The 26,444-nt window shown below is 45.6% G+C and overlaps 1 protein-coding gene across 1 annotated transcript in view; it reads left to right on the top strand.

Annotated features, from left to right (window-relative positions):
* The window catches only part of NDUFS2 (NADH:ubiquinone oxidoreductase core subunit S2), a 47,558-nt gene that overhangs the window by 18,424 nt on the left and 2,690 nt on the right, over positions 1-26,444 (top strand). The window contains exons 7-12 of the mRNA XM_030187694.1: positions 4,448-4,525; positions 4,743-4,828; positions 20,549-20,668; positions 22,682-22,811; positions 24,369-24,464; positions 25,235-25,318. Of these exons, the coding sequence (XP_030043554.1) occupies positions 4,448-4,525; positions 4,743-4,828; positions 20,549-20,668; positions 22,682-22,811; positions 24,369-24,464; positions 25,235-25,318 (594 nt within the window). The remainder of the gene's footprint in view (positions 1-4,447; positions 4,526-4,742; positions 4,829-20,548; positions 20,669-22,681; positions 22,812-24,368; positions 24,465-25,234; positions 25,319-26,444) is intronic.

Below are 26,444 nucleotides of genomic sequence, written 5' to 3'. Positions count from 1 at the left end.
ATGGGTAGAGACTGGGTGGAACATGCAAATACACACATAAATTATAGTACACATAAATGTTTACATGTTCTGGCTAACAACTAGGTGTGAGCATTTATACTAGCTAAAGGATGGTGTAAATGATCACATCTTAAATGTAGATGTATTTAAAATATTAGGTTTCATTCTAGATGAATTTCTGTTTCCTTTCACCACCAGATCTCTAATGTGATTAAGAACTGTTTCTACAAGCTCAGAGGTGTGGTAGCTGTGTTAGTCCACTCTTAAAGGTTATCAATAGAAATCAAACAAAATAAAACATGGAAAAGAAAATAAGATGATACCTTTTTTATTGGCCTTAACTTAATACATTTCTTGATTAGCTTTCGAAGGTTGCCCTTCTTTGTCAGATCGGGTTCTACATGGAACGTTGCTACTCTTTGAGATTCTGATGTGGAATCTTGTCACTCTTTAGCATTCCGGAATCTTGCTATTCTTTGGGGTTCTACATGTAGAGAGGTGTGGTAGCCGTGTTAGTCCACTCTTAAAGGTTATCAATAGAAATCAAACAAAATAAAACATGGAAAAGAAAATAAGATGATACCTTTTTTATTGGACATAACTTAATACATTTCTTGATTAGCTTTCAAAGGTTGCCCTTCTTCGTCAGATCGGAAATAAGCAAATGTGGTAGCAGATAGTATATATAAGTATATCAAAGTAATGCTTTGATGTTTCTCTTATATATACTGTCTGCGGAGTGGATGCACTTGTAGGTCAAAAGGAGAAGTTTGAACCGTATGCGGAAGCGGATAGGGAGCCAGTGACGTGACTTGAGGAGAGGGCTAACGTGAGTATAGCGACTCTGGCGGAGTATAAGACGCGCAGCAGAGTTTTGGACAGATTGAAGGTACACTCCAAGAGCTAGCCCTGAGTCGGAGTTGATCAGCAGAGGATGTAGGAGTGAGAAAGGAAGCCAGGGCTCAGTAGCTGAGCCAAGAGAGAATCCAAACCAAGAAACGCATAGTTTGGAGGCAGTGTACCCCTTGCCTCTTGCATACTCCAGCCATCCTCTTGTCACCTCTTCTTGCTGTTGCCATGCTATTGTTTTGGGCTGCTGCAGCACAATGAGCCCGCTTGGTCTATTCCCACTATCTCCCATGGGCTGTAACAGGGGGATGATTGTTTTATTTTTGTTGGAAGTACTTCTTTCTAGGCTGCAGCAGCTCCATCCTCCCCCTGCGGCCCATAAGTCAGGCACAGCCAGCCAATAGGCTGCAGAGTTCCCTCTTTTTCCTGCAGCACATTGGTCAGACAAAGCTAGCCAATAGGCTTCAGGAGGAAGTAGCAGCAGCTGAGATACATTCCCCTGCTGCTCTGGACCTTGGAGCTTTCTACTACAGTAAGTACAGTATAAAATATTGAGAGTGCCAAGTCACCCACAGGAATGAGTTGAGATAGGATTTTTGATATACTGCTTTTCTGTGATACAATAGGTACTTTCTCTGTTTCTAGTGGGCTCTTAGTCTTAATTTTTTTGCACCTAGTGCAGTGGAGGGTTAAGTGAGTTGCCCAGGGTCACAAAGAGCAGCAGTGAGAATCAAACCCAGTTTCTCAGGTTCTCAGCCCACTGCACTAACCTTTGGGCCTATGGTTTCCTTTAACTCCAATCTTTTCCCTATCTTCAGATTCTGGCTTCTCATCCCTCTGTTACATGTGTTAATCTGTGTCGGACCTGTGTAAGTGTATTGAATCAGTGGTGTGCTGGAGCAGGCTCTCACAGGCTCGCAAGAGCCAGTTGTTAAGTTTTTAAGAATTTTGGGAGCCGGTTGTTAAAGTAGGGCCCTCCATGGCTACTTTAACAACTGGCTCCCAAAATGTGGGCTTGGGTCCCCTGCTGAATTCTCTTTTACTTTGCTGGTGGGGATGCTGAACCCTGCCAGCCAAGTAAATAGACTACTGCTGCTCCCCGCTCCTTGTTTCCAGCTCTGGGCAGCAGGCTGGGACTTCTCAAGCATGTGAGAGAAGTTCCAGCATGCTGCTCAGAGCAAGACGTTGGGAGTGGTGGCAGTCCATTTATTGGCTGCCAGCAAAGTTATGCCTATCGTGCCCGCACGAAGGGAGGGAGGGAGGGAGGAGAGAGAGGCAAGTGTTGCTCCCCCACCCCACCCGGCCACTCCTGGCCCTTCCGACTGCAGAGCTGGCTACGTCCGGAGAAAGAGCCTGTTGTTAAAAATTTACCAGCACACCCCTGTATTGAATGCATTATGTTTTACTTGATCTCCAATAAAATAGGAAGAGACAAACGCTCACAAACGAACAGCCGTGAGCTGAACTATGCACTGGTAATAATATTTCAACAACCCTCTTAAATTTTTCTTATAAGTGATTTCCAACTAATTTGAAAGGAAGACAGAAGTGAACATAATGGCTGGTTTACTTAGCTGGAGAAAGGAGAATGATTCAGACTTCTGTATTGGGATTTATTAACTGCCCTTATAAAGAGATTCACTTAGGGCAGTGTGCAGCAGGTACAGCATAACAATAGTAAAATGACCAGATATAAACATAAATACAATCAATGAGGTAAACTTGGAGATAGCAAATTGAATCCTAATAGGACTAATGTGAAAGATTATCAGAAATATAAACATTTAACAGCACTGTAAGACAGTCGTATAACATACAAATAATACCATAATAGGCAGCATGGAGGAACATTCATATAACATAGATACGATACCCACAATGTCACCGCGGTACAAATGAAACACCTTAATAGGCACATTAGAACATTCAAATCCTATCTAATAAAATGCACCTCCAACGTTCTGAAGCTGACTGCGTGGCTGTCTGGCTGAGGCATTCATGTGCTGCTCTGCTGTAAGGCTACTGAACGTCACGTAGTTCCGTGAACGTCAGTCGCAGCACTGACCAACCGCATGAGGCCCTGCCCCTGCTGCCCTCGCCGCAACGCCACGCCCCCCCAGGTCGCCGCCACCAGGTGTGCAGGCTCAGCTCTTCTCTCTCTGTTAGCTCTGGTCCCGCCCTCGTTTCCTCTTTCTGCAATGAGGGCGGGACCGAGGCTGCACGTCTTTAAACGCAGCTTTCCTGTGAAGATGATTTTTAAAACTTGGAGCGAGTGCGGCTGGAACTGGGAGGGAGGGAGGAAGGGAGGGATGACGACCCTAGAACTGGGAGGGAGGGAGGGGGACTCTGAAACTCGGAGAGGGGGAGGGGCGGGACGACCCTGGAACTCGGAGGGGGGGAGGGACGCGACCCTGGAACTCGGAGGGAGGAAAGGGGGGCGACCCTGGAACTCGGAAGGAGGGGGGGGCGACCCTGCAACTCGGAGGGAGGAAGGGGAGCGACCCTGCAACTCGGAGGGAGGAAGGGGGGGCGACCCTGGAACTCGGAGGGAGGAAGGGAGGGGTGACCCTGCAACCCGGAGGGAGGGGGGCGACCCTGCAACTCGGAGGGAGGGGGACGACCCTGGAACTCGGAGGGAAGGGAGGGGGACGACCCTGGAACTCGGAAGGAGGGAGGGGACGACCCTGGAACTCGGAAGGAGGGGGCCCATGGCACCACTCTCATTCTCACAGACACACTCGCACCCAGTCTCACTCTCTCTCTCTCTCTCTCTCACACACTCGCACATTCTGTCTCTCTCTCTCTCTCACAGTCAGTCTCACACACACTCTCTCAAACATACACATTCCGAGGACAACCTTGCTAGTGCCCATTTCATTTGCGTCAGAAACGGGCCTGTTTTACTAGTAAAAGATAAGATGCTAATATTGTTCTTAAGATACAATACAAAGAGTTCCTACTATGCTATCTCTACTTCTTATTTATAGCTATCAGCATTGCCTGTGAGTTTCTTTTTATTCTCCTTTTAGATTGATGTATTCTCTATTTTATTTTATTTTATATTGTAAACCGCCTTGAAGGTCCCCCACCCTAGCATGGTATATCAACATTTAAATAAACTTGTAAGCTTGGATATATAGGCAGGACAAGGTGAGTGGTACAGTGACATTGAAATAAGTAGATGGGTGGCTAAGCTGAAGGCACATTATATGTACAGGTGAATAAGATATGAGGAACTGGTCTCGGATACAGGGACCGCAGTAAGCTAATCCAGGTACAGAGTGAAGGGATAGTCGGTCACCGCATGTATTAAAGCTTTGGAGAAGAGCCAGGCTTTTATCTGCTTCCTGAAATAGAGGTAGCCTTGAGTTCGGTGTAGCCTCTCTGGCCTCTCACATATTGAACCAGGCCTTGGCCAGCCTTGATATATTGCCTGTAATTCACTATCTAGACATCCTGGGTGCCAGAGATGGCAGCATCCTTTCACTCCCAATTCCTAAGTGATCCTTCTTTTGCTACTATGTGAGAAAATATTGCCGAGATAAACAGACAACTTCCACATGCCTCTTTCACCTTTGTTCTCTCCTCTTCCCCACAGGATATGCCCCTGGGTCTAATGGATGATATTTACGAGTTCATTAAAAATTTCTCCATCAGGATAGATGAAGTGGAAGAGGTGAGAACTTAATGCTCCGAGTAAATGCTAACTAAAATGCCAATGTTTTGGAGGTTGTCCAGGGTTTTGTGTGCTGTAGAAATTTCCTCGTTTCTTTGCAGCACACCCCTTGGCCTCACATTGGAACCCTTCTGAAAAGTGTTCTGCCAAAGGTACAGAAACATTTGTTAAGTTGTAAGATTTACTTTATCCCATTCTCCTCTTTCTTTCTGGTCAGATGTTGACCAACAATCGCATATGGAAGAACAGAACAGTGGACATCGGTGTGATCAGTGCCGAGGATGCCCTGAATTATGGCTTCAGGTAATTCTCGTATCATGAGACTGAAGTGGAATGGTCTGGATCTGCCACTAGGTGTCACTGTAGCCAGAAGAATGACAATAGTAATTAGTCAGTGCTATCTATGTGAAGAGAGCTGTGCTCAGTGAAGAACCTTGTTAATGTCCCTGTCCAAAAGAGCTTGAAATCTATACTGGAGCACAGGAACTTGCCTTGCCCTGGTATGCAGTGGGTTATGTCTTGGATGCCACTCTTTTCCTGCAGAAGCCAGCTGAGGCTTTAGAAGGGTGTTTCCACATCATTAGTGCAAAAGTAGCCAAATCTGAAGCGAGGGCATCCAGTGGTACAGTTGGCAAGAAAACTCTGAATTTAAAAAGTCTTAAATCCCAAAGAAAAAGACGTAAGTGGTTTGTTTTGCCATTTGGTATAACTAGGTGCCATATGAGTTATGACAGCTTTTGTTATAGCCTCTCTCTGGAGAGTGGCCACTGTATAAAGTTTTTAAACTCTGACACATTGGAGCTTTTCCACAGATGGAACCAGATCTCCCAGCTGCCAAGATAATTTCTTTATACATTTACTAGTAAAAAGGGCCCGTTTCTTAACGCAATGAAACGGGCGCTAGCAGTGTAATGAGTTCCTGCCATTAATGTTTCCACGGTTGTATTCTGAATATAATATTGTTGTTTACATGTGTAAGATTTCTTTATATACAATAGTTTTTGTGTAAACTGTGTTACAATGTGGTAAAAGTTTTCCGTGTTCAGGCCCTTCAATCAGTTTAACAATCACATCAGAAGAGCTCCTTACTCGTGAGAATGCAACATACAGTTGCCCATGTGAGAGAGAGAGTGACAGTGTGTTTTACAGACAGTGTAAGAGAGAGATACACAGAGTGATTGAGTGTGTGTGTGTGATGTCTGTGTGTGACAAAGTGATTAAATGTTTGCCTTCCCTTCCATTCTGTGCACTTGCCTCCACTGATGTTCGTACCTCCCTGTATATGATTTGTTTGTTAGAGATTCAATCCACTCCACTTCCCTCCTCCAAGTTCCGTTCTGTCTGATTGGTTCTTCGTTGACAGTGAGAGCCAATGAAACGCTGAACTACAGACTTATGAACCCTACAGTGCCACGGAGTCAGCTTCAGAATGTTGGAGGTGCTTTTTATTATATAGGATATGTTTATTTGCTTGGTGGTGTGTTTAGACTTTCTGCTGCTTATTTTATACCTGTATATAGAAATGTTAAACAGTAGTAATAGTATATGATATGTAATATACTGATGGCCCAATATTACTACACTACAGAAGGGCTGCAAAAATTATTTCCGAAGGGTATAGGTAGGTGTTGAAGGAGTACTGGGAGCAAGGGATCCTTTTAAATAATCTAGTGGGAGTTTGACGAGATCCAGCCCTACAGGGAACAAGAGAACGGATGGCTGAGTGGTGGATAGAGCACTACCCTTGGATATGGAGGTGGCTTTGCTAAACAGAGAGGATACAAGGAGTGCTAGATATGCTGGGTTTTGCAGCTGTGAGAACGACTTTTGTGGTGTTTTGGAAATGTGCCAATGTGCTCCCCTTGTCATGGTGAGAGAAGCTTCAACTATTTAGCTGGATGTATAAATTGACAGGTCTGAGGCAGAACTCAGGCCACATGTGTATATGGAAGGGGATTATAGATTGCTAATGATGAGCATTAAAGGGTATGAGGGCTTGGGGGGAAGGAGCAGGTCTGAGATCAGCTAGTTGGGGAGGGTGGGGAAAATGGGGTGGAGGTATTGGATACCGAATACTATAGTTCTGTTGATATGCAGCGTGAGGCAGGGGAAGAGGAAATGGGCGCCATATGTTTAAAAATCTTAGAGTTAAAAAATGTTAAAGCAACTGATGTGTGGGAGGGAGGAAGTGCTTTAGCCCATCTTGGAAGAGGTGATAGCAGTTCTGTTACACTCCACTTGCATTGGTACTTGTATACAGTGGTCTACCTTATGCTTTTATCTCTTACCAGTTTCACAGAGTGTCTCCTAGTCCTAGGATTATTTGAAAGGGTAAATACTCTAATCTACCTGTTTTATTCCACTCCTAATGTTATAAAACCTCTACCATACCATCTCTTCTCTCCTTCAAACTGAGGGGTCCTGTTTAACCTTTCTTCATAGTGGAGACATTTCATCCACTTTATTGGATGCTTTTCATACAAAAAAGATAGTCTGTGCATCCATCCTATTGTACGTTTTGCGTGTGTGAGTGTGTGTTTGTGCACGACCAAGGCTACTGCTGCATGGGAGGAACTGACCACGCACAGGTTGTGAGTAATGGTGACATGCATTGGATTTTTTTTTTTTGTTACATTTGTACCCCGCGCTTTCCCACTCATGGCAGGCTCAATGCGGCTTACATGGGGCAATGGAGGGTTAAGTGACTTGCCCAGAGTCACAAGGAGCTGCCTGTGCCTGAAGTGGGAATCAAACTCAGTTCCTCAGTTCCCCAGGGCCAAAGTCCACCACCCTAGTCGGCCCTTGCAGATCACCAATGTGGCCGCGCAGGCTTCTACATGGAATGTTGCTAGTGGAATAGCAACATTCCATGTAGAATCTCCAATAGTAGCAACATTCCATGTAGAATCTCCAATAGTATCTATTTTATTTTTGTTACATTTGTACCCTGCGCTTTCCCACTCATGGCAGGCTCAATGCGGCTTACATGGGGCAATGGAGGGTTAAGTGACTTGCCCAGAGTCACAAGGAGCTGCCTGTGCCGGGAATCGAACTCAGTTCCTCAGTTCCCCAGGAACTGAGTCCACCACCCTAACCACTAGGCCACTCCTCCACTCCAATCTTGCCAGCTGAAGATGTAGTTGAGACTTGTGGCAGCAGGACTTCAAGCTTTGGGAAATGGGGGAGGGAAAGAGGAGATAGAAATGATGTTCCTGTCAGCCCCTGTATTCTCTTTTCTACCTCTCATCTGTTATGGGATTCTTTTCATTCTATTCTATCTGTAGCTTAGACTCTCGCTGTCCTGTCAGTTTGATAGAGTTCCTCTGTTTCTGCCTGTACACCGCTGTGCCCTGCTATGTCAGTTTTAGCGGTATAGCAAGTTTTAAATAAACTACAAACGCTCTCTCCTTTCTTGTTCTTTTTGTAGCCCCCTCGGCTGCATCCCAAATTAAGAACAGCACCCACCTCCCAACTCCATCGCCATTTAAGCAAGCAGATTTGATGTGGAAAGGTGAAGTCAATGAAATGCCACATTTTCCTCAATTTACCCATGTGACCCCTATTCAAATAAACATTTTTTTTGTCTTGGAGCAAACACATAAAACGGTATACCCTACTGTAAGCAATATTACAAGTGATTTAGTTCAAACCATAAATTAATACATAAAAACACGTAATTGAGACTAACACAAATGAAAATTGTACACCTAGTTGCCATAAAAATAATTCTATAAGCTTGACATAGACCATGTTTCAGCAGATGCCTGTGGCAGGAGATTATGGGTTATATATATCGGCACAATGTACCCCAAAATAATAAATAGACACTAGTAAAAAAAAAAAAAAAAAGTACAAACACAAATAAAATCAAAGTAGTAAAAATGATACAAAATCAAAATAATTGAAAATAAGAACACTCTCCTATAGCCTACAAAATCACCAATCTGTGTTGTGCTTATTGTTTTGGTTTAATTTTAATGCATTTTTAGCTGGTTATTGCAAATTCTCATACCCACTGTTCCCTTTTCTTTATTTTAAACTATCTCCACACCTCATGCAAGCCAGTAGCTGCTCCTTTTTGTTTCCTTCCTCATTTTGTTACAGCCCTTCCTTTCTTTTTGCAAAGTTGTTTTCTGTATTATTCTCCCTTCTGTGGTTATCACAAATATAATTACGTTATGATCACTATCGCCAAGTGGCCCCACCAGTGTTCCTCCTTGCACCAGGTCCTGTGTTCACTAACAGAGGCTTGCACTTTGATGCCTTTCTAGAGGGCAAACCTTCACCCAATGCACTTCTTGCACGGCACACGCAAAATAATATATAGCAAAGGAGTATTTTAGTCCTGTGTCTATTAGACCTAGCTCTTTCAGGATTCCACAGTCTAAATATTACAGAAACTGTAATATCTGCTGGGCCATCAGGCATTTGCAATGTGTCAGATAAGTACATAAGTATTGCCATGCTGGGAAAGACCAAAGGTCCATCAAGCCCAGCATCCTGTTTCCAACAGTGGCCAATCCAGGCAACAAATACCTGGCAAGATCCCAAAAATGTACAAAACATTTTATACTGCTTATCCCAGAAATAGTGGATTTTCCCCAAGTCCATTTAATAATGGTCTATGGACTTTTCCTTTAGGAAGCCGTCCAAACCTTTTTTAAACTCAGCTAAGCTAACTGCCTTTATCACATTCTCTGGCAACAAATTCCAGAGTTTAATTACATGTTGAGTGAAGAAAACTTTTCTCTGATTTGTTTTAAATTTACGAGATTGCAGCTTCATCGCATGCACACTAGTTCTAGTATTTTTGGAAAGCGTAAACAAACGCTTCCCATCCATCCGTTCCGCTCCACTCATTATTTTATAGACCTCTATCATATCTCCCCTCAGCCGCCTTTTCTCCAAGCTGAAGAGCCCTAGCCGCTTTAACCTTTCCTCATAGGGAAGTCGTCCCATCCCCTTTATCATTTTCGTCGCCCTTCTCTGCACCTTTTCTAATTTCACAACATCTTTTTTGAAATGTGGCGACCAGAATTGAACACAATATTCGAGGTGCGGTCGCACCATGGAGCGATACAAAGGCATTATAACATCCGCATTTTTGTTTTCCATTCCTTTCCTAATAATATCTAACATTCTATTTGCTTTCTTAGCCGCAGCAGCACACTGAGCAGAAGGTTTCAACGTATCAGCAAGGACGACACCCAGATCCCTTTCTTGGTCGGTGACTCCTAACGTGGAACCTTGCATGACATAGCTATAATTCGGATTCCTCTTTTCCACATGCAACACTTTGCACTTGCTCACATTAAACGTCATCTGCCATTTAGACGCCCAGTCTCATAAGGTCCTCTTGTAATTTTTCACAATCCTCCCGTGATTTAACGACTTTGAATAACTTTGTGTCATCAGCAAATTTAATTACCTCACTAGTTACTCCCATCTCTAGGTCATTTATAAATGTGTTAAAAAGCAGTGGTCCCAGCACAGACCCCTGGGGAACCCCACTAACTACCTTTTTCCATTGAGAATACTGACCATTTAATCCTACTCTCTGTTTTCTATCTTTTAACCAGTTTTTAATCCACAATAGAACACTACCTCCTATCCTATGGCTCTCCAATTTCCTCTGGAGTCTTTCATGAGGTACTTTGTCAAACGCCTTCTGAAAATCCAGATACACAATATCAACCGGCTCCCCTTTATCCACATGTTTGTTCACCCCTTCAAAGAAATGTAGTAGATTGGTGAGGCAAGATTTCCCTTCACTTAATCCATGCTTTTGAATATGCTCTGTAATTTTGTTCTTAATAATAGTCTCTGTCGGCAGCTTTTGCTTTTTCACTTGCGTTCCATGGGTGTTAATGGTGCGGTGCCAGTTTGATTGACAGGGTTTTCAAGCATAGAAAGTTGCAAGTGGGGTGTTCTTCAGACTGGCAAATGACTCTGGGAGTCCCTCAGGGCTGTCTTCTCTTGCCTATTTTGTTCAGTCTTAAGCTGTTTAGGCCCTGATCTGAAACCCTCAGGCGCTCTGACATTTTAGTTTTTTTCAATAGAAACTGAGAAAATGACAGCAGATAAAAGCCATATGGCTCATTCATATATCATCCAGTATTTCTTCCTTCCCCTTAGAGATCCCATGTACCTGCCCACTTTCTTGAATTCAGATACAGTCCTCATCTCTACCACCTCCACCGAGAGACTGTTCCATGCATCCACCATCCTTTCCATAAAGACGTAGATTACTTCTGAGTCTGTCCCCTTTTGATTTCTTGAGACTTAAGCATTTATGTTGCATTTTTTTTGACATAATAATCAGTTCACTGCAAAAAAAGGGCTTTGAGCAGAACCGGTAGTGGGAGGCGGGGATAGTGTGGGACAGACTTATACGGTCTGTGCCAGAGCCAGTGGTGGGAGGCGGGACTGGAGGTTGGGAGACAGGGATAGTGCTGGGCAGACTTATATGGTCTGTGCCAGAGCCGGTGGTGGGAGGCGGGGCTGGTGGTTGGGGTGGCTGGGATAGTGCTGGGCAGACTTATACTGTCTGTGCCAGAGCCGGTGGTGGGAGGCGGAGCTGGTGGTTGGGAGGCGGGGATAGTGCTGGGCAGACTTATACGGTCTGTGCCCTAAAGAGCATTGGTACAAATCAAAGTAGAGTATACACAAAAAGTAGCACACATGAGTTGTCTTGTTGGGCAGACTGGATGGACCGTGCAGGTCTTTTTCTGCCGTCATCTACTATGTTACTATGAGCTAACTCCTGAGAAAACTATTTTATGGACTTCTCTTTTGCTCCGATATTGGCAGGGAATCAGGTTTCCTTATATTGTGAAGCCAGAATGCTTGGGGCAGTTCGTGATTCTAGATTAGAAATGGTTGATCACATCAAGATGTTGATAGAGAAGATAGTCGCAGATAAAATCTTATTTTGAGGTGAAACATTTACAATGGGAAGGTCAGGCAACGGTTATTACATTGTTGTAACATTGCACTTGTGGGCCTGTCATGCAAAACTTGGCAACTAAATTAAATTTAAGGAGGGACTAAGGTAAATCGAGCTATGTCTTTTTTGATTGCCTTACTCTGGCTACCATTCAAAGCCCTTATTACATTCAAACTAATTCTGCTTGTTTTTTAAAATTTATGCATGAAATGCTTCCAGCACATGTGATTCATTTTATTAAGTTTCACATTACGAAGAGACCGTTGCATTCTTTGAATATTTTTAGGCTGGAGTTACCATCTGCAAAAATTTCCACTTAGTTGATACCTGGCATAAAACAATAGTGGAGGAGTGGCCTAGTGGTTAGAGCACCAGTCTTGCAATCCAGAGGTGGCCGGTTCAAATCCCACTGCTGCTCCTTGTGATCTTGGGCAAGTCACTTAACCCTCCATTGCCTCAGGTACAAACCTAGATTGTGAGCCCTCCTGGGACAGAGAAACAGAAGCCTGCCCTTGCAGATCAGCAGTGCGGCCGCGCAGGCTTCTGTTTCTGTGAGTCTGACGTCCTGCACGTGCAGGACGTCAGACTCACAGAAGCAGAAGCCTGCGCGGCCGCATTGCTGATCTGCAAGGGCAGGCTTCTACACGGAATGTTGCTAGTGGAGGAGTGGCCTAGTGGTTAGTGCAGTGGAACATGGAATGTTGCTATTATTGGTGATTCTACATGGAATGTTGCTGAGTGGAGGAGTGGCCTAGTGGTTAGAGCACCAGTCTTGCAATCCAGAGGTGGCCGGTTCAAATCCCGCTGCTGCTCCTTGTGATCTTGGGCAAGTCACTTAACCCTCCATTGCCTCAGGTACAAACTTAGATTGTGAGCCCTCCTGGGACAGAGAAATATCCAGAGTACCTGAATGTAACTCACCTTGAGCTACTACTGAAAAAGGTGTGAGCAAAATCTAAATAAATAAATAAAATTTCAGGCGAAAGGTTTGATAGTTTGAAATACTTTGTCCATGGAAATACACCACCTATCCTCATATACAGGTTTTAGAAAAGTGTTGAAAACATAGTTATTCCATAAAGTGGAATTATAGCTGACTAAAATGGTCTAGGTAGTGGTGAATATGTTTTGTACATATGTGAGGTTAAACATATGGTTTCTGCTTATGCCCAAACAGCATTGTAGACTTAATTATAGTCTCTCTCAGTTTTTTTTTGTAACTTAATTTTTATTGAAAAACAAAGTATTGCAGTGTGTACATGATCACTTAACATTGAAAAGTTAGGCAGACTATAAAATCAAGGATTAGATTAGCGGTTTGAGCAATGAGGTGAGAACCAGGATAGTAAGGGTTCAAATCCCACTGCTGCCTCAGATACAAATGCAGGTTGTAAGCCTCCGAGAATAAAGAAATACATTCAGGAACAGTAGGTAACTTGAGCTACCAATGAAAAGGCATGAGCGAAATCTAAATTTAAAAACTAAGGCAATATAAATCTGTACTGCAGCCCAACCCTGCTCGCGTTCTCAGTAGGATACTGAAACTAACTGTCTTGCGAAATAAAATCGTTGGTGGGAATCCCACATCATTCCTATAGCTAAGAGGCTTGAATAAAGTTTTAGAAGCTATATCATCTTTCTGTAGGAAAGCTGGAAGAAGGGAGATGCGGAGGAAATAATTATTTACTGTGGGGGTGGTGGATGCTTTTGAACTACTGATCAGCAGAATTGGTGGCACTCAGGACACACGAGACAGATAAGGGGGTGGGAGCAGAGGGTAAGCAGAATTTGTGAAGGAGACAAGGACCAAATGGGTCAACTGTATGTGACAAATGGTTTTTGCCTGCAGGTGAGTGCTGTGGTGTTGTAAATGGCAGGTGTTGTAAATGACTGCAAAACATGAAGGTAGATACAGTGCAGGCCCATGGTCTTCTGCCGTGCTGTGGCAAGGACTACTGTGTTCAATCTTTCCATGAATTAGTTGGGTCCCTGCAAATTTGTGGGAGCTGGGGCCTCACCCACTTGTGCCTTAGGCTCTATTTTTCTCTCTCACCTGGAACTGGAGGGCCATGCAACATTATGATGTCATGCACACTTCAAAGCACAGCTGAAGCTCCTGACAGCAAAGGCAATGGAGCTGTCTCTTGTTGACTTCGATTTGTGGGGAGGAGAGAAGGGAAGGGGAGGGGTGATAGAGATCTGCAAGGAAGAAAGCTGGGAGAGAGAGCTGGGAATGAGAGTTAATGGGAAGAGAATCATGCTGTGTGTGTGTGTGTGTGTGTGGACACAGAGGGAGGGGGGAAGAGAGAAGACTAGTACTGGTGGAGGAAGGAGAATAGGAAACAGGAAGAAGTGCAGAGAGGAGAAGGACTGAAAGTTGTGGAAGGGAGATAACATCCACACCTTCCCTTCTCCCTCCTATCACTCTGAAGATTGCCTCTTCCTTTCTTTCTGCATCCCCAAAATCCTCTCTCTGCTGGCCTCTCCTCTCCCACGCTGGTATATGAGATCCATATTTCCACCCCAAAAAATATATATCAGAAGACTGCTTTCTCAGAGGACAAGCAGGCTGCTTGTTCTCACTGATGGGTCGACGTCTATGGCGGTCCAGGAATGGCAATTTTTCACAGCAAAAATAGACAAAGTTTTCCCAGAGCCTTATGGCGCGCATGCACGGCCGTCTTCCCACCTGTCACGCGAGAGTCCCCACTCAGTTATCTTTTTTCCGCTGTGAAGAGAGGCAGCATTTTTGTCGTCTCTTCTTAGCCCTTGGAAAGAGCCTTCGGCCGTTTTTTCGGAGATTTTCTCCATTTTTTCTTCTTTAATTGAGCCTGCAAAGAGATGGGAAAATGTGGCATACAAATGCAATAAATAAATAAATTTCCTCTTACCTTGCTTTAAAAAAAAAAAAAGAAAAGTCCTTTACCTTTTAGGGTTTTTTTTGCCCTTGTTAAGTTTCCTTTTGCTTCCGCCGCGGCCCTCTTAGGCTGTGCGTACGCGGTTTCTCTTTTTTGTGCTCTCCTTTTTGGCACAATCGCAAACTTTGATCTTGCCCCCCATATTTTTCTGTCCATGACATCGAGGACTCCCAGCAGCTTCAAGAAGTGTACACGGTGCAACCGGTCGATCTCGGGTACTGACCCCCCACGCGTGGTGTCTTCAGTGCCTTGGGCCCGACCATCGCCCAGACGCATGTAAGTTGTGTCTTAGCTTGAAAAAGCGGACACAGGCGTCGAGGAAAGCTCTTCGGGACCGTCTTTTCGGAGCTTTGACCGGTTGCTCGACGTTGACATTAGCACCGGGGATGGCATTGACTTCAGGAGTGCAGGTAATGGCTGTTCGGAGAGCACAACACACTGGGAGCAGTGAGCCATCAAGTGGGTCTCCATCTGTCTCGAAGTCTCCTGCTGTACAGGCCCCACAGGACTGACCACTCTCGGACCCGACCCCGAGGAGACGTGTGGATTCCATGTCTTCCTCGTCGGTACTGAGGAGTATCGATGACGTGCATCGAGCGAAGGCGAAGAAGCATCGTCATCGGTCTCCCTCCAAGCTCGGTACCGGGAGCTCCAGGACATCGAAGGATTCGGCACCCATGAAGCGCCAACGCTGGGAGGAACGCTCACTCTCCATACAAGAGGTGTCAGTGCGTCGGTCTTTGAGCAGCTCAGTACTGCCTCCTAGACCTCCACAGATTCTGATGCCGGTTCCTGCACCGACCCCGCAGTCTTGCTCGACAGCGACTCTAGACAAGTGCATCCAAGCCATTCTTCCAAGTCTTTTGGAGGGGTTGCTGCGTCAGTCTGCTCCGGTACCAGGGGTGCTTGCACCCCCCGTAATGGTGGAAGTGGCAGCTGGCTCTATGCCTGTGGTGAGGTCTTCGACATTTGTGCCACCTGCGGCATCGGCGATAGCTGCCACCCAGGTCAGCTCCCCGTCGACATTGCTGGAGGGAGCTTTATCGCTGCCAGCATGGGAGTCGACCTCTCGACATCATGATCGAGGACATGGTTCCTCGGCATCGAGATGGGCCTGGTTTAGGACTGCAGTTAAGAAACTCCTGTCCGACACCGATGAGGATGCCTCGTGGGATGAAGGGGAGAATCACAGGTATTTCTCTTCTGAGGAGTCTTGTGGTTTTCCCTCTGATCCTACTCCTTCACCAGAAAGAAAGCTTTCTCCCTTGGCATTTGTCCGGGAAATGTCTGTGGCTATTCCCTTCCCAGTGGTATCTGAGGATGAGCCCAGGACTGAGATGCTCGAGGTCCTTGACTATCCTTCGCCACCTAAGGAGTTATCCACGGTTCCTTTGCATAATGTGCTCAAGGAGACACTTATGCGGAACTGGATGAAACCATTAAGTAATCCCACCATTCCCAAGAAAGCAGAGTCCCAATATCAGATTCACGGAGAACCTGAGCTGATGAAGTCGCAGTTATCTCACGACTCTATGGTTGTGGATTCCGCTCTCAAAAGAGCCAGGAGTTCTAGAGACTTTGCCTCGGCGCCCCCGGGAAGAGAATCTAGAACCCAGGACTCTTTTGGGAGAAAGGCGTATCAGGCCTCTATGCTCGTGGCCAAAATTCAATTCTACCAGCTCTACACGAGCATTCACTTGAGGAACACGGTGAAGCAACTGGCGGATTTGGTTGATAAGCTCCCTCCGGAGCAGGCCAAGCATTTTCAAGAGGTGGTCAGGCAGCAGAAGGCGTGTCGTAAATTCCTGTCCAGGGGTGCTTACAATTCTTTTGATGTTGCATCCAGATCTACTGCTCAAGGAATAATGATGCGCAGACTCTCATGGCTGCGTGCCTCTGGCCTGGACAGTCAAGTCCAGCAGCGGATTGCGGATGTCCCTTGCCAGAGGAATAATATTTTTGGTGAGAAAGTCGAACAAGTGGTTGATCAGATCACACAGTAGGAAACCGCTATGGACAACCTCTCCCGCCGGACACCTTCTGCTTCTACCTCATCAGGTAGACGATTTTTCCGGGGAAGGAAGAATTCTCCCTACGACTATAACAAGCGTAGGTACAATCCTCCTCCTCGACAGCCTTCTCAGGCTTATCCCCAGTGCGCTCGTTCTTGTCAACAGCCTGCGCCAAGGCAGGCCCCTGTGGCTCCCCAGCAAAAGCAAGGGTTGGGCTTTTGACTGGCTCCAGTTGAGCATAGCCGCTGTAAAAGTGTCCGTGCCGGACGACTTACCGGTTGGAGGGAGGTTAAAACTTTTTCACCAAAGGTGGCCTCTTATAACCTCCGATCAGTGGGTTCTTCAAATAGTCTGGTTAGGATACTCCCTCAATTTGATATCCAGACTGCCAAGTTGCCCACCGGGAGCTCAATCCTTCAGCTTCCAGCAGAGGCAGGTACTTGCAGAGGAACTCTCCGCCCTTCTCAGCGCCAATGCGGTCAAGCCTGTTCCACCAGGGCATGAAGGGCTGGGATTCTATTCCAGGTACTTCGTTGTGCAAAAGAAAACAGGGGGGATGCATCCCATCCTAGACCTAAGGGCCCTGAACAAATTCCTGGTCCGAGAAAAGTTCAGGATGGGCACCCTTCTTCCCATGATTCAGGAAAATGATTGGCTATGCTCTCTGGACTTAAAGGATGCTTATACACACATCCCGATACTTCCATCTCACAGGAAGTATCTTCAATTCCGTCTGGGAGCGCAGCACTTTCAGTACTGTGTACTGCCCTTTGGCCTAGCATCTGCACACAGGGTCTTCACAAAGTGCTTGGCAGTTGTCGCAGCATCACTACGCAGACTGGGAGTGCATGTGTTCCCTTATCTCGACGATTGGTTGGTGAAGAACACCTCGGAGGCAGGGGTTCTACAGTCCATACAGATGACTATTCAATTGCTGGAGCTACGTGGCTTTGTTATAAATTACCCCGTCCCATCTTTTCCCTGTTCAGAAACTGGAATTTATAGGAGCTCTGCTGGACTCAGACGGCTCGCGCCTATCTTCCCGAGGCGAGAGCAGACAATCTTCTGTCTCTAGTTTTGATCTAGCGGATCACAGCTCGACAGATGTTGAGGCTCCTAGGCCATATGGCCTCCACAGTTCATGTGACTCCGATAGCGCGTCTTCACATGAGATCAGCTCAATGGACTCCAGCTGCGGGGGATCTAGAGGATGCAATCCAGCTGTCCACCGTTTTTCACAATTCCCTTGTGGTGGACAATTCGATCCAAACTGACCCTGTGACGACGGATGCATCCCTCCTGGGGTGGGGAGCTCATGTCAGTGGGCTTCACACTCAAGGAGTTTGGTCCCTCCGGGAAAAAGGTCTTCAGATCAATCTCCTGGAGTTGCGAGCGGTCTGGAACGCTCTAAAGGCTTTCAGAGACCGGCTGTCCAATCAAATCTTCCAAATTCAGACAGACAATCAGGTTGCGATGTACTACATCAACAAGCAGTGGGGCACCGGATCTCGCCCCCTGTGTCGGGAAGCCGTTCAGATGTGGCTTTGGGCTGGCTGTCACGGCATGTTTCTCCAAGCCACGTATCTGACAGGCGTAAACAACAGTCTGGCTGACAGATTGAGCAGGATTATGCAACCTCACGAGTGGTCGCTCAACATGGGCGTGGTACGCAAGATATTCCGAAAGTGGGGCACCCCCTCGGTGGATCTTTTTGCCACTCAGATCAATCACAAGGTTCCTCAGTTCTGTTCCAGATTTCAGGCCCACGACAGACTAGCGTCGGATGCTTTTCTCCTTCATTGGGGGAAGGGCCTTCTGTATGCATATCCCATATGCATGGGACCATGATTCTGATTGCTCCCTTCTGGCCGCGTCAGATTTGGTTCCCTCTTCTTCTGGAGTTATTCTCCAAAGAACCGTGGAGATTGGACTGTTTTCTAACCCTCATCACTCAGAACTAGGGGGCGCTTCTGCATCCCAACCTCCAATCTCTGGCTCTCGCGGCCTGGATGTTGAGAGCGTAGAATTCGCTTCCTTGGGTCTTTCTGAGGGTGTCTCCCGGGTCTTGCTTGTTTCCAAGAAAGATTCCACGAAGAGGTGCTACTTTTTCAAATGGAGGAGGTTTGCCGTCTGGTGTGACAGCAAGGCCCTAGATCCTCGCTTGTGTCCCACTCAGACCCTGCTTGAATACCTTCTGCACTTGTCAGAGTCTGGTCTCAAGACCAACTCCGTAGGAGTTCATCTTAGTGCAATTAGTACTTTTCATTATCGTGTAGAGGGTAAGCCTATCTCTGGACAGCCTTTAGTTGTTCGCTTCATGAGAGGTTTGCTTTTGTCAAAGTCCCCTGTCAAACCTCCACCAGTGTCATGGGATCTCAATGTCGTTCTCACCCACCTGATGAAAGCTCCTTTTGAGCCACTGAGCTCCTGGCATCTGAAGTACTTGACCTGGAAGGTCATTTTCTTGGTGGCCGTTACTTCAACTCGTAGAGTCAGTGAGCTCCAAGCCTTGGTAGTGCATGCTCCTTATCTCAAGTTTCATCACAACAGAGTAGTCCTCTGCACACACCCTAAGTTCTTGCCAAAGGTGGTGTCAGAGTTCCATCTGAACCAGTCAATTGTCTTGCCAACATTTTTTTCCCCGTCCTCAAACCCGCCCTGCTGAACATCAGTTGCACACCTTGGACTGCAAGAGAGCATTGGCCTTTTACGTGGAGCGGACAAGCCCCTTCAGACAGTCCGCCCAAATGTTTGTTTCTTTTGATCCCAACAGAAGGGTAGTCGCAGTCGGGAAACACACCATTGATTGCATTTCCTTCACTTATGCCCAAGCTGGGCCGAATCTTGAGGGTCATGTCACGGCTCATAGAGTTAGAGCCATGGCAGCGTTGGTGGCTCATTTGAAGTCAGCCACTATAGAAGAGATTTGCAAGGCTGCGACGTGGTCATCTATCCACACATTCACATCTCATTACTGCCTTCAGCAGGATACCCAACGCGACAGTCGGTTTGGGCAGTCGGTGCTGCAGAATCTGTTCGGGGTTTAGAATCCAACTCCACCCCCCCTAGGCCCATTTTTATTCTGTTCCAGGCTGCACTCTCAGTTAGATGTTTCTGGTTTTAGGTAAATCTCAGTTATGTCCTCGCCGTTGCAAGGCCCAATTGACCTTCTTTGTTGTTTTGAGTGAGCCTGGGTGCTAGGAATACCCCAATCGTGAGAACAAGCAGCCTGCTTGTCCTCGGAGAAAGCGAAGATACATACCTATAGCTGGTGTTTTCTGAGGACAGTGGGCTGATTGTTCTCACAAACCCGCCCACCTCCCCCTTGGAGTTGTTGTTCTCCCTGGTTTATTGCTTTTGATATAACTGAGTGGGGACTCACGCGCGACGGGCTCTGGCTTATTTTTGGTGTGAAAAATTGCCGTTCCTGGGCCGCCCTGGACGTCGACCCATCAGTGAGAACAATCAGCCTGCTGTCCTCGGAGAACACCTGCTACGGGTATGTATCTTCGCTTTCTTGTTATAAGGCCTCTTTATAAAGTTAGGTAGTGTTTTAAGGATGAAATATTTTGTTGTATTCATGGTTATTTATTTGTAATTTGTGAACTGCTATAAACTGTTTGTAGTAATGACAAATAACTGGGAGTGGAGAAGTGGCCTAATGGTTAGTGCAGTGGGTTTTGATCCTGGCAACCTGAGTTCGATTCTCACTGCAGCTCCTTGAGACTTTGGATAAATCACTTAACCCTCCATTGCCCCAGGTACAAAAACTTAGATTGTGAGCCCTCTAGGGACAGAGAAAAGTACCGCATATAATGTGTACAGCGCTGCGTACGTCTAGTAGCGCTATAGAAATGATTAGTAGTAGTAGTACTAATGGTTAGAGCAGCTGCCTCTGAACCAAAACAGAAATATAAAATGTGTGAAAGGACATTTACATTTAAGTATGCAAGAAATGTGAGTTTATGCACATGGACCTTAGAATTTCAGGGGTTTAGCGGCAGAATATTTTTGACTCTTGCAGCAGAACCTACTCCTCAGCTTCCTTCTGTACCAGAGAGCTCTGGATATAGGATGTTTGCGAAAAAGGTCACCTATTATAAGCTCTAGGCAACTCATTCACCCTCTTTCCTTGTCTTTTGGACAGTGGGGTGATGCTTCGAGGCTCTGGCATACATTGGGACCTGCGGAAAAGTCAGCCTTATGATATGTATGACCAGGTGGAGTTTGATGTCCCCATTGGAACCCGAGGTGATTGCTACGACAGGTAAGATCCCCTCTTTTGCTTTGCTATTGGTGATAACAGTGGTATGGGTTTATTGACCGGCTGCTTCTGAAGCTGCCATATAGTAAATTAAATCATATAGTCTCATCTAATACGTTTTCCAAGGTTCCAGTCATGCTGCCTTGGCATATGGGCTATCTGTAATCTTTTACATATTGGTTACTGCGGGACCAACCTAGCTGAAGAAAGTAGGACAGTGTTCTTTCTCCCCCCATGTTCTGTGGTTGGAATCTCATTTCCCTATGAAGTATGCAGAAGGAAGAATATCTTGGGTTTCCTCAGTCAGGTTAACTTTGCAGTACCTGAGGCAAGCCAAAAGCACACATTGACCAGAAAAGTAAGATGATGTTGCTATAGAGGACAAAGTGCTATCATATTTATATAGTATAAGCACACAAGATAACAGTTCGTGTGGAGTGGAGGAGTAGCCTAATGGTTAGTGCAGTGGCCTGCGAACCAGAGAAACTGAGTTCAGTTCCCATTACATCTCCCTGTGATTCTGGGCAAGTCACTTAACTGTCCACTGCCCCAGGTACAAAAAATAAGTACCAACCCTTTTTAACCTAATGATGACACCTTTAGCCAAATCGCTATCCAACCAAGGACTCAACCCATACATCTATGCAGACGATGTCACGATATTACATCCGTTCAAACAAGACATAACCGAAATCACAAATGAAATCACACACAGCCTCCAAATAATGAACTCATGGGCGGACGCATTCCAACTAAAGCTAAACGCAGAAAAAACACAGTGTCTCATCCTGTCCTCACAATACAACACAAACAAACCCAATACCATAAACACCCCAGACTACACCCTTCCGGTCTCAGACAGCCTGAAAATTCTGGGAGTCACAATTGACCGGAATCTCACACTCGAAGACCATGCGAAAAATACAGCAAAGAAACTGTTCTACACAATGTGGAAACTTAAAAGAATCAAACCTTTCTTCCCAAGGGAAGTATTCCGCAACCTAGTACAATCAATGGTGATAAGTCATCTAGACTACTGCAATGCCATCTATGCCGGATGCAAAGAACAAATCATTAAGAAGCTTCAAACCGCTCAAAACACAGCAGCCAGACTCATATTTGGGAAAGCGAAATACGAAAGCGCCAAACCCCTAAGAGAAAAACTACACTGGCTCCCACTAAGAGAACGAATTGCGTTCAAAGTTTGCACCCTCTTCCACAAAATCGTTCACGGGAAAGCCCCGAACTATATGTCAGACCTTATAGACTTGCCTATTAAAAATGCAAAAAGATCATCACGCACATTCCTCAATCTCCATTATCCTAACTGTAAAGGGCTAAAATATAAATCCACATACGCGACCAGTTTCTCATACACCTGCACGCAGCTATGGAACGCACTACCGAAGGCCATAAAAACAACACAAGACCTAACCATCTTCCGAAGGCTACTGAAAACAGATCTTTTCAAGAAGGCATACCATAAACATCCATCTTAAATACTAAATAATAACGCTGTACATGATCTATACATAACCGAACTCTTACCACATGACTGATTAACCTCTCTGATATTTATGATCAAGCACTACTACTTCAACCTTATGTTGAATAGGGTCTCTCTATAGTCGATGACCTAATGTATGTTACAATCCAATTTATTACTCAGGAACCTTCATGCAATACCATAATTTATTCTTCTTTACCATGTATCTGTTCCATATATGCTGTGTTCCATGTATGTTACCACGTATGTATGCACCTTAACGCAATACCATTTGTAATTCTGGTACCCGGAAATGGCAACCACCATTATGGCAAATGTAAGCCACATTGAGCCTGCAAATTGGTGGGAAAATGTGGGATACAAAGGCTACAAATAAATACGTAAACCACTTTGATTGTAGCCACAAAAAAGCGGTATATTAATATCCTATCCCTTTTCTCTTTGTCCAGCATTATCAGTCACAGCCTATTTCTTATTCCTATATTCTCTCCCTTCCCCCTGCTGGCCAGGTACCTGTGCCGTGTGGAGGAGATGCGCCAGTCACTTCGTATCATCCTACAGGCTCTCAACAAGATGCCCGAGGGGGAGATAAAAGTAGATGATGCCAAGGTGTCCCCACCCAAAAGATCAGAGATGAAGGTAGGATGAAGACCCACTCCCACATTTAGCCTCATGGCTTGCTGGAGGTGGTCTGCTTGCATGGGGAGGCTTAGTCCTTCATCCTCTGTTCTGGATGCTTAGGTGTTTGATTCATAATTGAAGCTTGTAAAAAGACAGTAGTGTCTTGCAAGCATATGGTGCCAATACGTTACACATGTGGGATAGAATTTTCCTTATAAAATTTCGCTGTACTTCAGTGCCCTGTAGCGGGAGTATACAGCAGGTGCACAAATCTCCTTCTGTGGAGTGTGCTGTGGTACCTCTGTCATGTGGCAGGGGGGACAACCTGAACCCCTTATTTTTAGACGTGGTCTTGGATTTTCAGAATGTCTGTTTCTCTTGTGATTCCTGCCTCAAAAGACCAGAAATAGGACATTTTGTTAGGATTATAAGAGGGCCTAATGATGTCCCATTAAAAGATAAGGATTCTTGGTACATGTTAATATATGCTTTTGATTGATTGAGAGTTTGCCACAAGATGTAACGTGCTGAAGCAGCATGGAGCCCTGGCTGTAGCCATGGTCAGAGAAGCCCATGCTCCAACACTGCCCTTGAATACCCCCAGCTAGTTTTCTTTGTCACCATGCCCAAAATGAATATGCATGAGGTAGATTTGCATATAGTGCCTTCCCTTTATTTACATCTCTGACTTATCTTCATTATTTCTCAAGTATCTGTCCCTGTGTGTTCTGCAGAGGAAGAGCCCAAAGATGGGAGTGTGCATGTTTGCAGTATGAGAAGGGTGAATGAGGAGTAAGAGCCTGGGGGTGGGGGGGCTGTCCATTTCTTCAGTGTGAGAGGAGGAGGAAGAGCCTGGAGGTATGTTTGTGGCAGGGGGCAGGGGAACTGTATGAGGAGTGAATGATTAGGAAGAACCCGGGGATAGTGCGGGGCAGACTTATACGGTCTGTGCCAGAGCCAGTGGTGGGAGGTGAGACTGGAGGTTGGGAGGCGGGGATAGTGCTGGGCAGACTTATACGGTCTGTACCAGAGCTGGTGGTGGGAGGCGTGGCTGGTGGTTGGGAGGCGGGGATAGTGCTGGGCAGACTTATACGGTCTGTGCCCTGAAGAACACAGGTACAAATCAAAGTAGGGTATACACAAAAAGTAGCACACATGAGTTGTCTTGTTGGGCAGACTGGATGGACCGTGCAGGTCTTTTTCTGCCGTCATCTACTGTGTTACTATGTATATGTTACTATGAAAGGGGGGACAGGGACTGTGAGAGGAGTGAATGAGGAGGGAGATTTTGCAGATCTTCAGTGTGAGAGGGGCGAATGATTAGGAAGAGCCTGAAAAGGTTTGGGGGGGGGGGGGGGGGGGGAGAGAAGGATGACTGTTCAGGTCTGCAGCGTGAGAGGAGTGAATGATAAGGAAAAGTCCAAAGGTGGTGGTGGGGAGGACTATGAGTGTCTGCAATATGAGAGGAGTGAATGAGGAGGGAGGTGGTGGGGGGGGGGGGGGGGGGGGGGAATGAGCATGTCTGCAGTGAGAGAGAAGTAAATCATTTCTTTCCTCCTATCTTTGTTCACACAGACCTCTATGGAGTCCCTAATACACCACTTCAAGTTATATACTGAGGGGTATCAGGTGCCTCCAGGAACCACCTACACAGCGATCGAAGCGCCAAAGGTAGGTTCTCTGCCAGTCTATGTAGGTTATTGGTCATACTTTGATAGCCTCCAGTGATATGGGGGTAAATTATCCGACCAGTGAAAATAATAAAAACCACACACAGAAAAAAAGCGATGAAACATGAATCCTAGGCTACAACATAATAGTTCAGCTAGATCGAAATAAAACGGTGCAAAGGGATGACAGAGGACAGGACAAGGCACCATAGCAGGTTTTGCTAGAAAAATGGTAGACACGCAGGAGAAGGAACAGACACGCATTAGTCTGATGAAAACACTAGCGTAAAGTAATAGGTTTTTCACTGCTTTCTGAAAACTTTATAAGAGGTTTCAGTATATATGTGTGAGCAAACTATTCCATGTCAGTGCAACAACGCTAAAACGAGAGCAGCGTATGCAGTAGCGCAGTGAATGAGAAGGGGTTTGATTTGGAGAGGGAAGCTGTGGGATCAGAAGATAAAGGGGCGAGAACAATAAACCCATCTGCAGTTGGATTGCCGACAAGCTGCTTAGACATGATGTCCTCACTTTTTATACATGCATGAGTCAGGTTAGGAACTTGGATTCTTGAGCAATAATGCTGAGAACAGCCTCCTAGTTATGGAAAGGCTGAGGAATGAAAGACTATGTACTCAGCCCTAGAGGTGAGGCAGTTCAGCAGTACTTCGATTTATCGTGCACGAGTGTGAGACCCTCTTAATAAGTACCTCTTTGGTACCAGGGAGGGGAAGGGTGTGTAACTGTTTGGTAACCTATTTATCTCTGCAGGGTGAGTTTGGTGTGTATTTGGTCTCTGATGGCACCAGTCGACCCTACCGCTGCAAAATCAAAGCCCCTGGGTTTGCTCATTTGGTAAGAATGTGTGTGAAAGATATATTTGTAATACCTTCAGTGTTCTACAAGCTGTCCCCCTCGGTGGAACATCAGCCCTTACAGAGCACTCATGATAGGTAGTTATGGAGACACATGGCCCTCTTTAAAGTTTCTGCTGGTCTTTGGGCCATTCTTTATGAGAATACTGGATCTTTCAGGTTGTGCTCTTCTGCCTTTCTAATCACTGAATTTTGATGTGTCCTCCCTTCCTTTGCCACGCAGAAACACTTGTCTTCAGTAGATCCCTGTAGCTTTGGTGGCACCATGCAGGGAGTTGGGGACGTTACTGGTGTATTGCTCAGACTGAAGGAATGTAGGGGAATGAGAGAGAGCATAGGATCTGGGGGGGGGGGGGGCAGTCTCTTTGTGGCCTCCCAAACCCTCTCCCAGGGTAAAACCAAAACTAGAACTCATAAGAGTTGTGAAAGCTATTGCCTTAAGCCCAATGAGATGTTGTGAGTCAGACAGATAAGAATAACTTGTGTATTGACTGTAAACAAACACTGTTTCATCATAGTGCCTGTGGTGAGGATCTCTTCCCCATCACTGGAGGGAAGCCATTGGGCAAGACATTGATCATGTCTGTCATTTCTGGAACCCATGTGCTGTTTAGTGCGCAACTCACCTTCATGCCATGGTGTCCTGAAAAATGTTCAGGGCTTCCCATCCCTCTTCCAACCCTGTAAACAGCTTATTGATCGTATCCTAAGATTAGTTTACTTCTGCTCAAGCAGAAATTGTAAATTTGGGAGTCGATTATTCAAAGTGGTTAAATCAGACGAGATACCTGCCCATTTAAATCCTGGTGACTGGTCCAGGGGTTGATCTTCAGCAGCACTGTCTGACTGAAGATCTGTCATGGCATTCACTAGTTAGTGCTGAGCAGAGTTGGGGAAGAACCATTAATATTTAACAAGTGGTTTATTATGTATTTAGGATTGCCCTGCTTCAAACAAGAGGCCCAAACGGTTGTTTTAAAAATATATATACGTAAAACAGTGCACTTTAAAGTTGCTTTATTTATTTTTATGCTGCAAAATAATTATCCTGCTTCCCTGATTATGCTTTCATTAAGCGTCTCCAAAGCCCATTCTGCTGTATGTGG

This window comes from Microcaecilia unicolor, chromosome 14, assembly GCF_901765095.1.
Source record: "Microcaecilia unicolor chromosome 14, aMicUni1.1, whole genome shotgun sequence".
Taxonomy (NCBI): domain Eukaryota; kingdom Metazoa; phylum Chordata; class Amphibia; order Gymnophiona; family Siphonopidae; genus Microcaecilia; species Microcaecilia unicolor.
The sequence above is the reverse complement of the archived record's forward strand: the minus strand, read 5'-3'. Positions and strand labels throughout refer to the sequence as shown.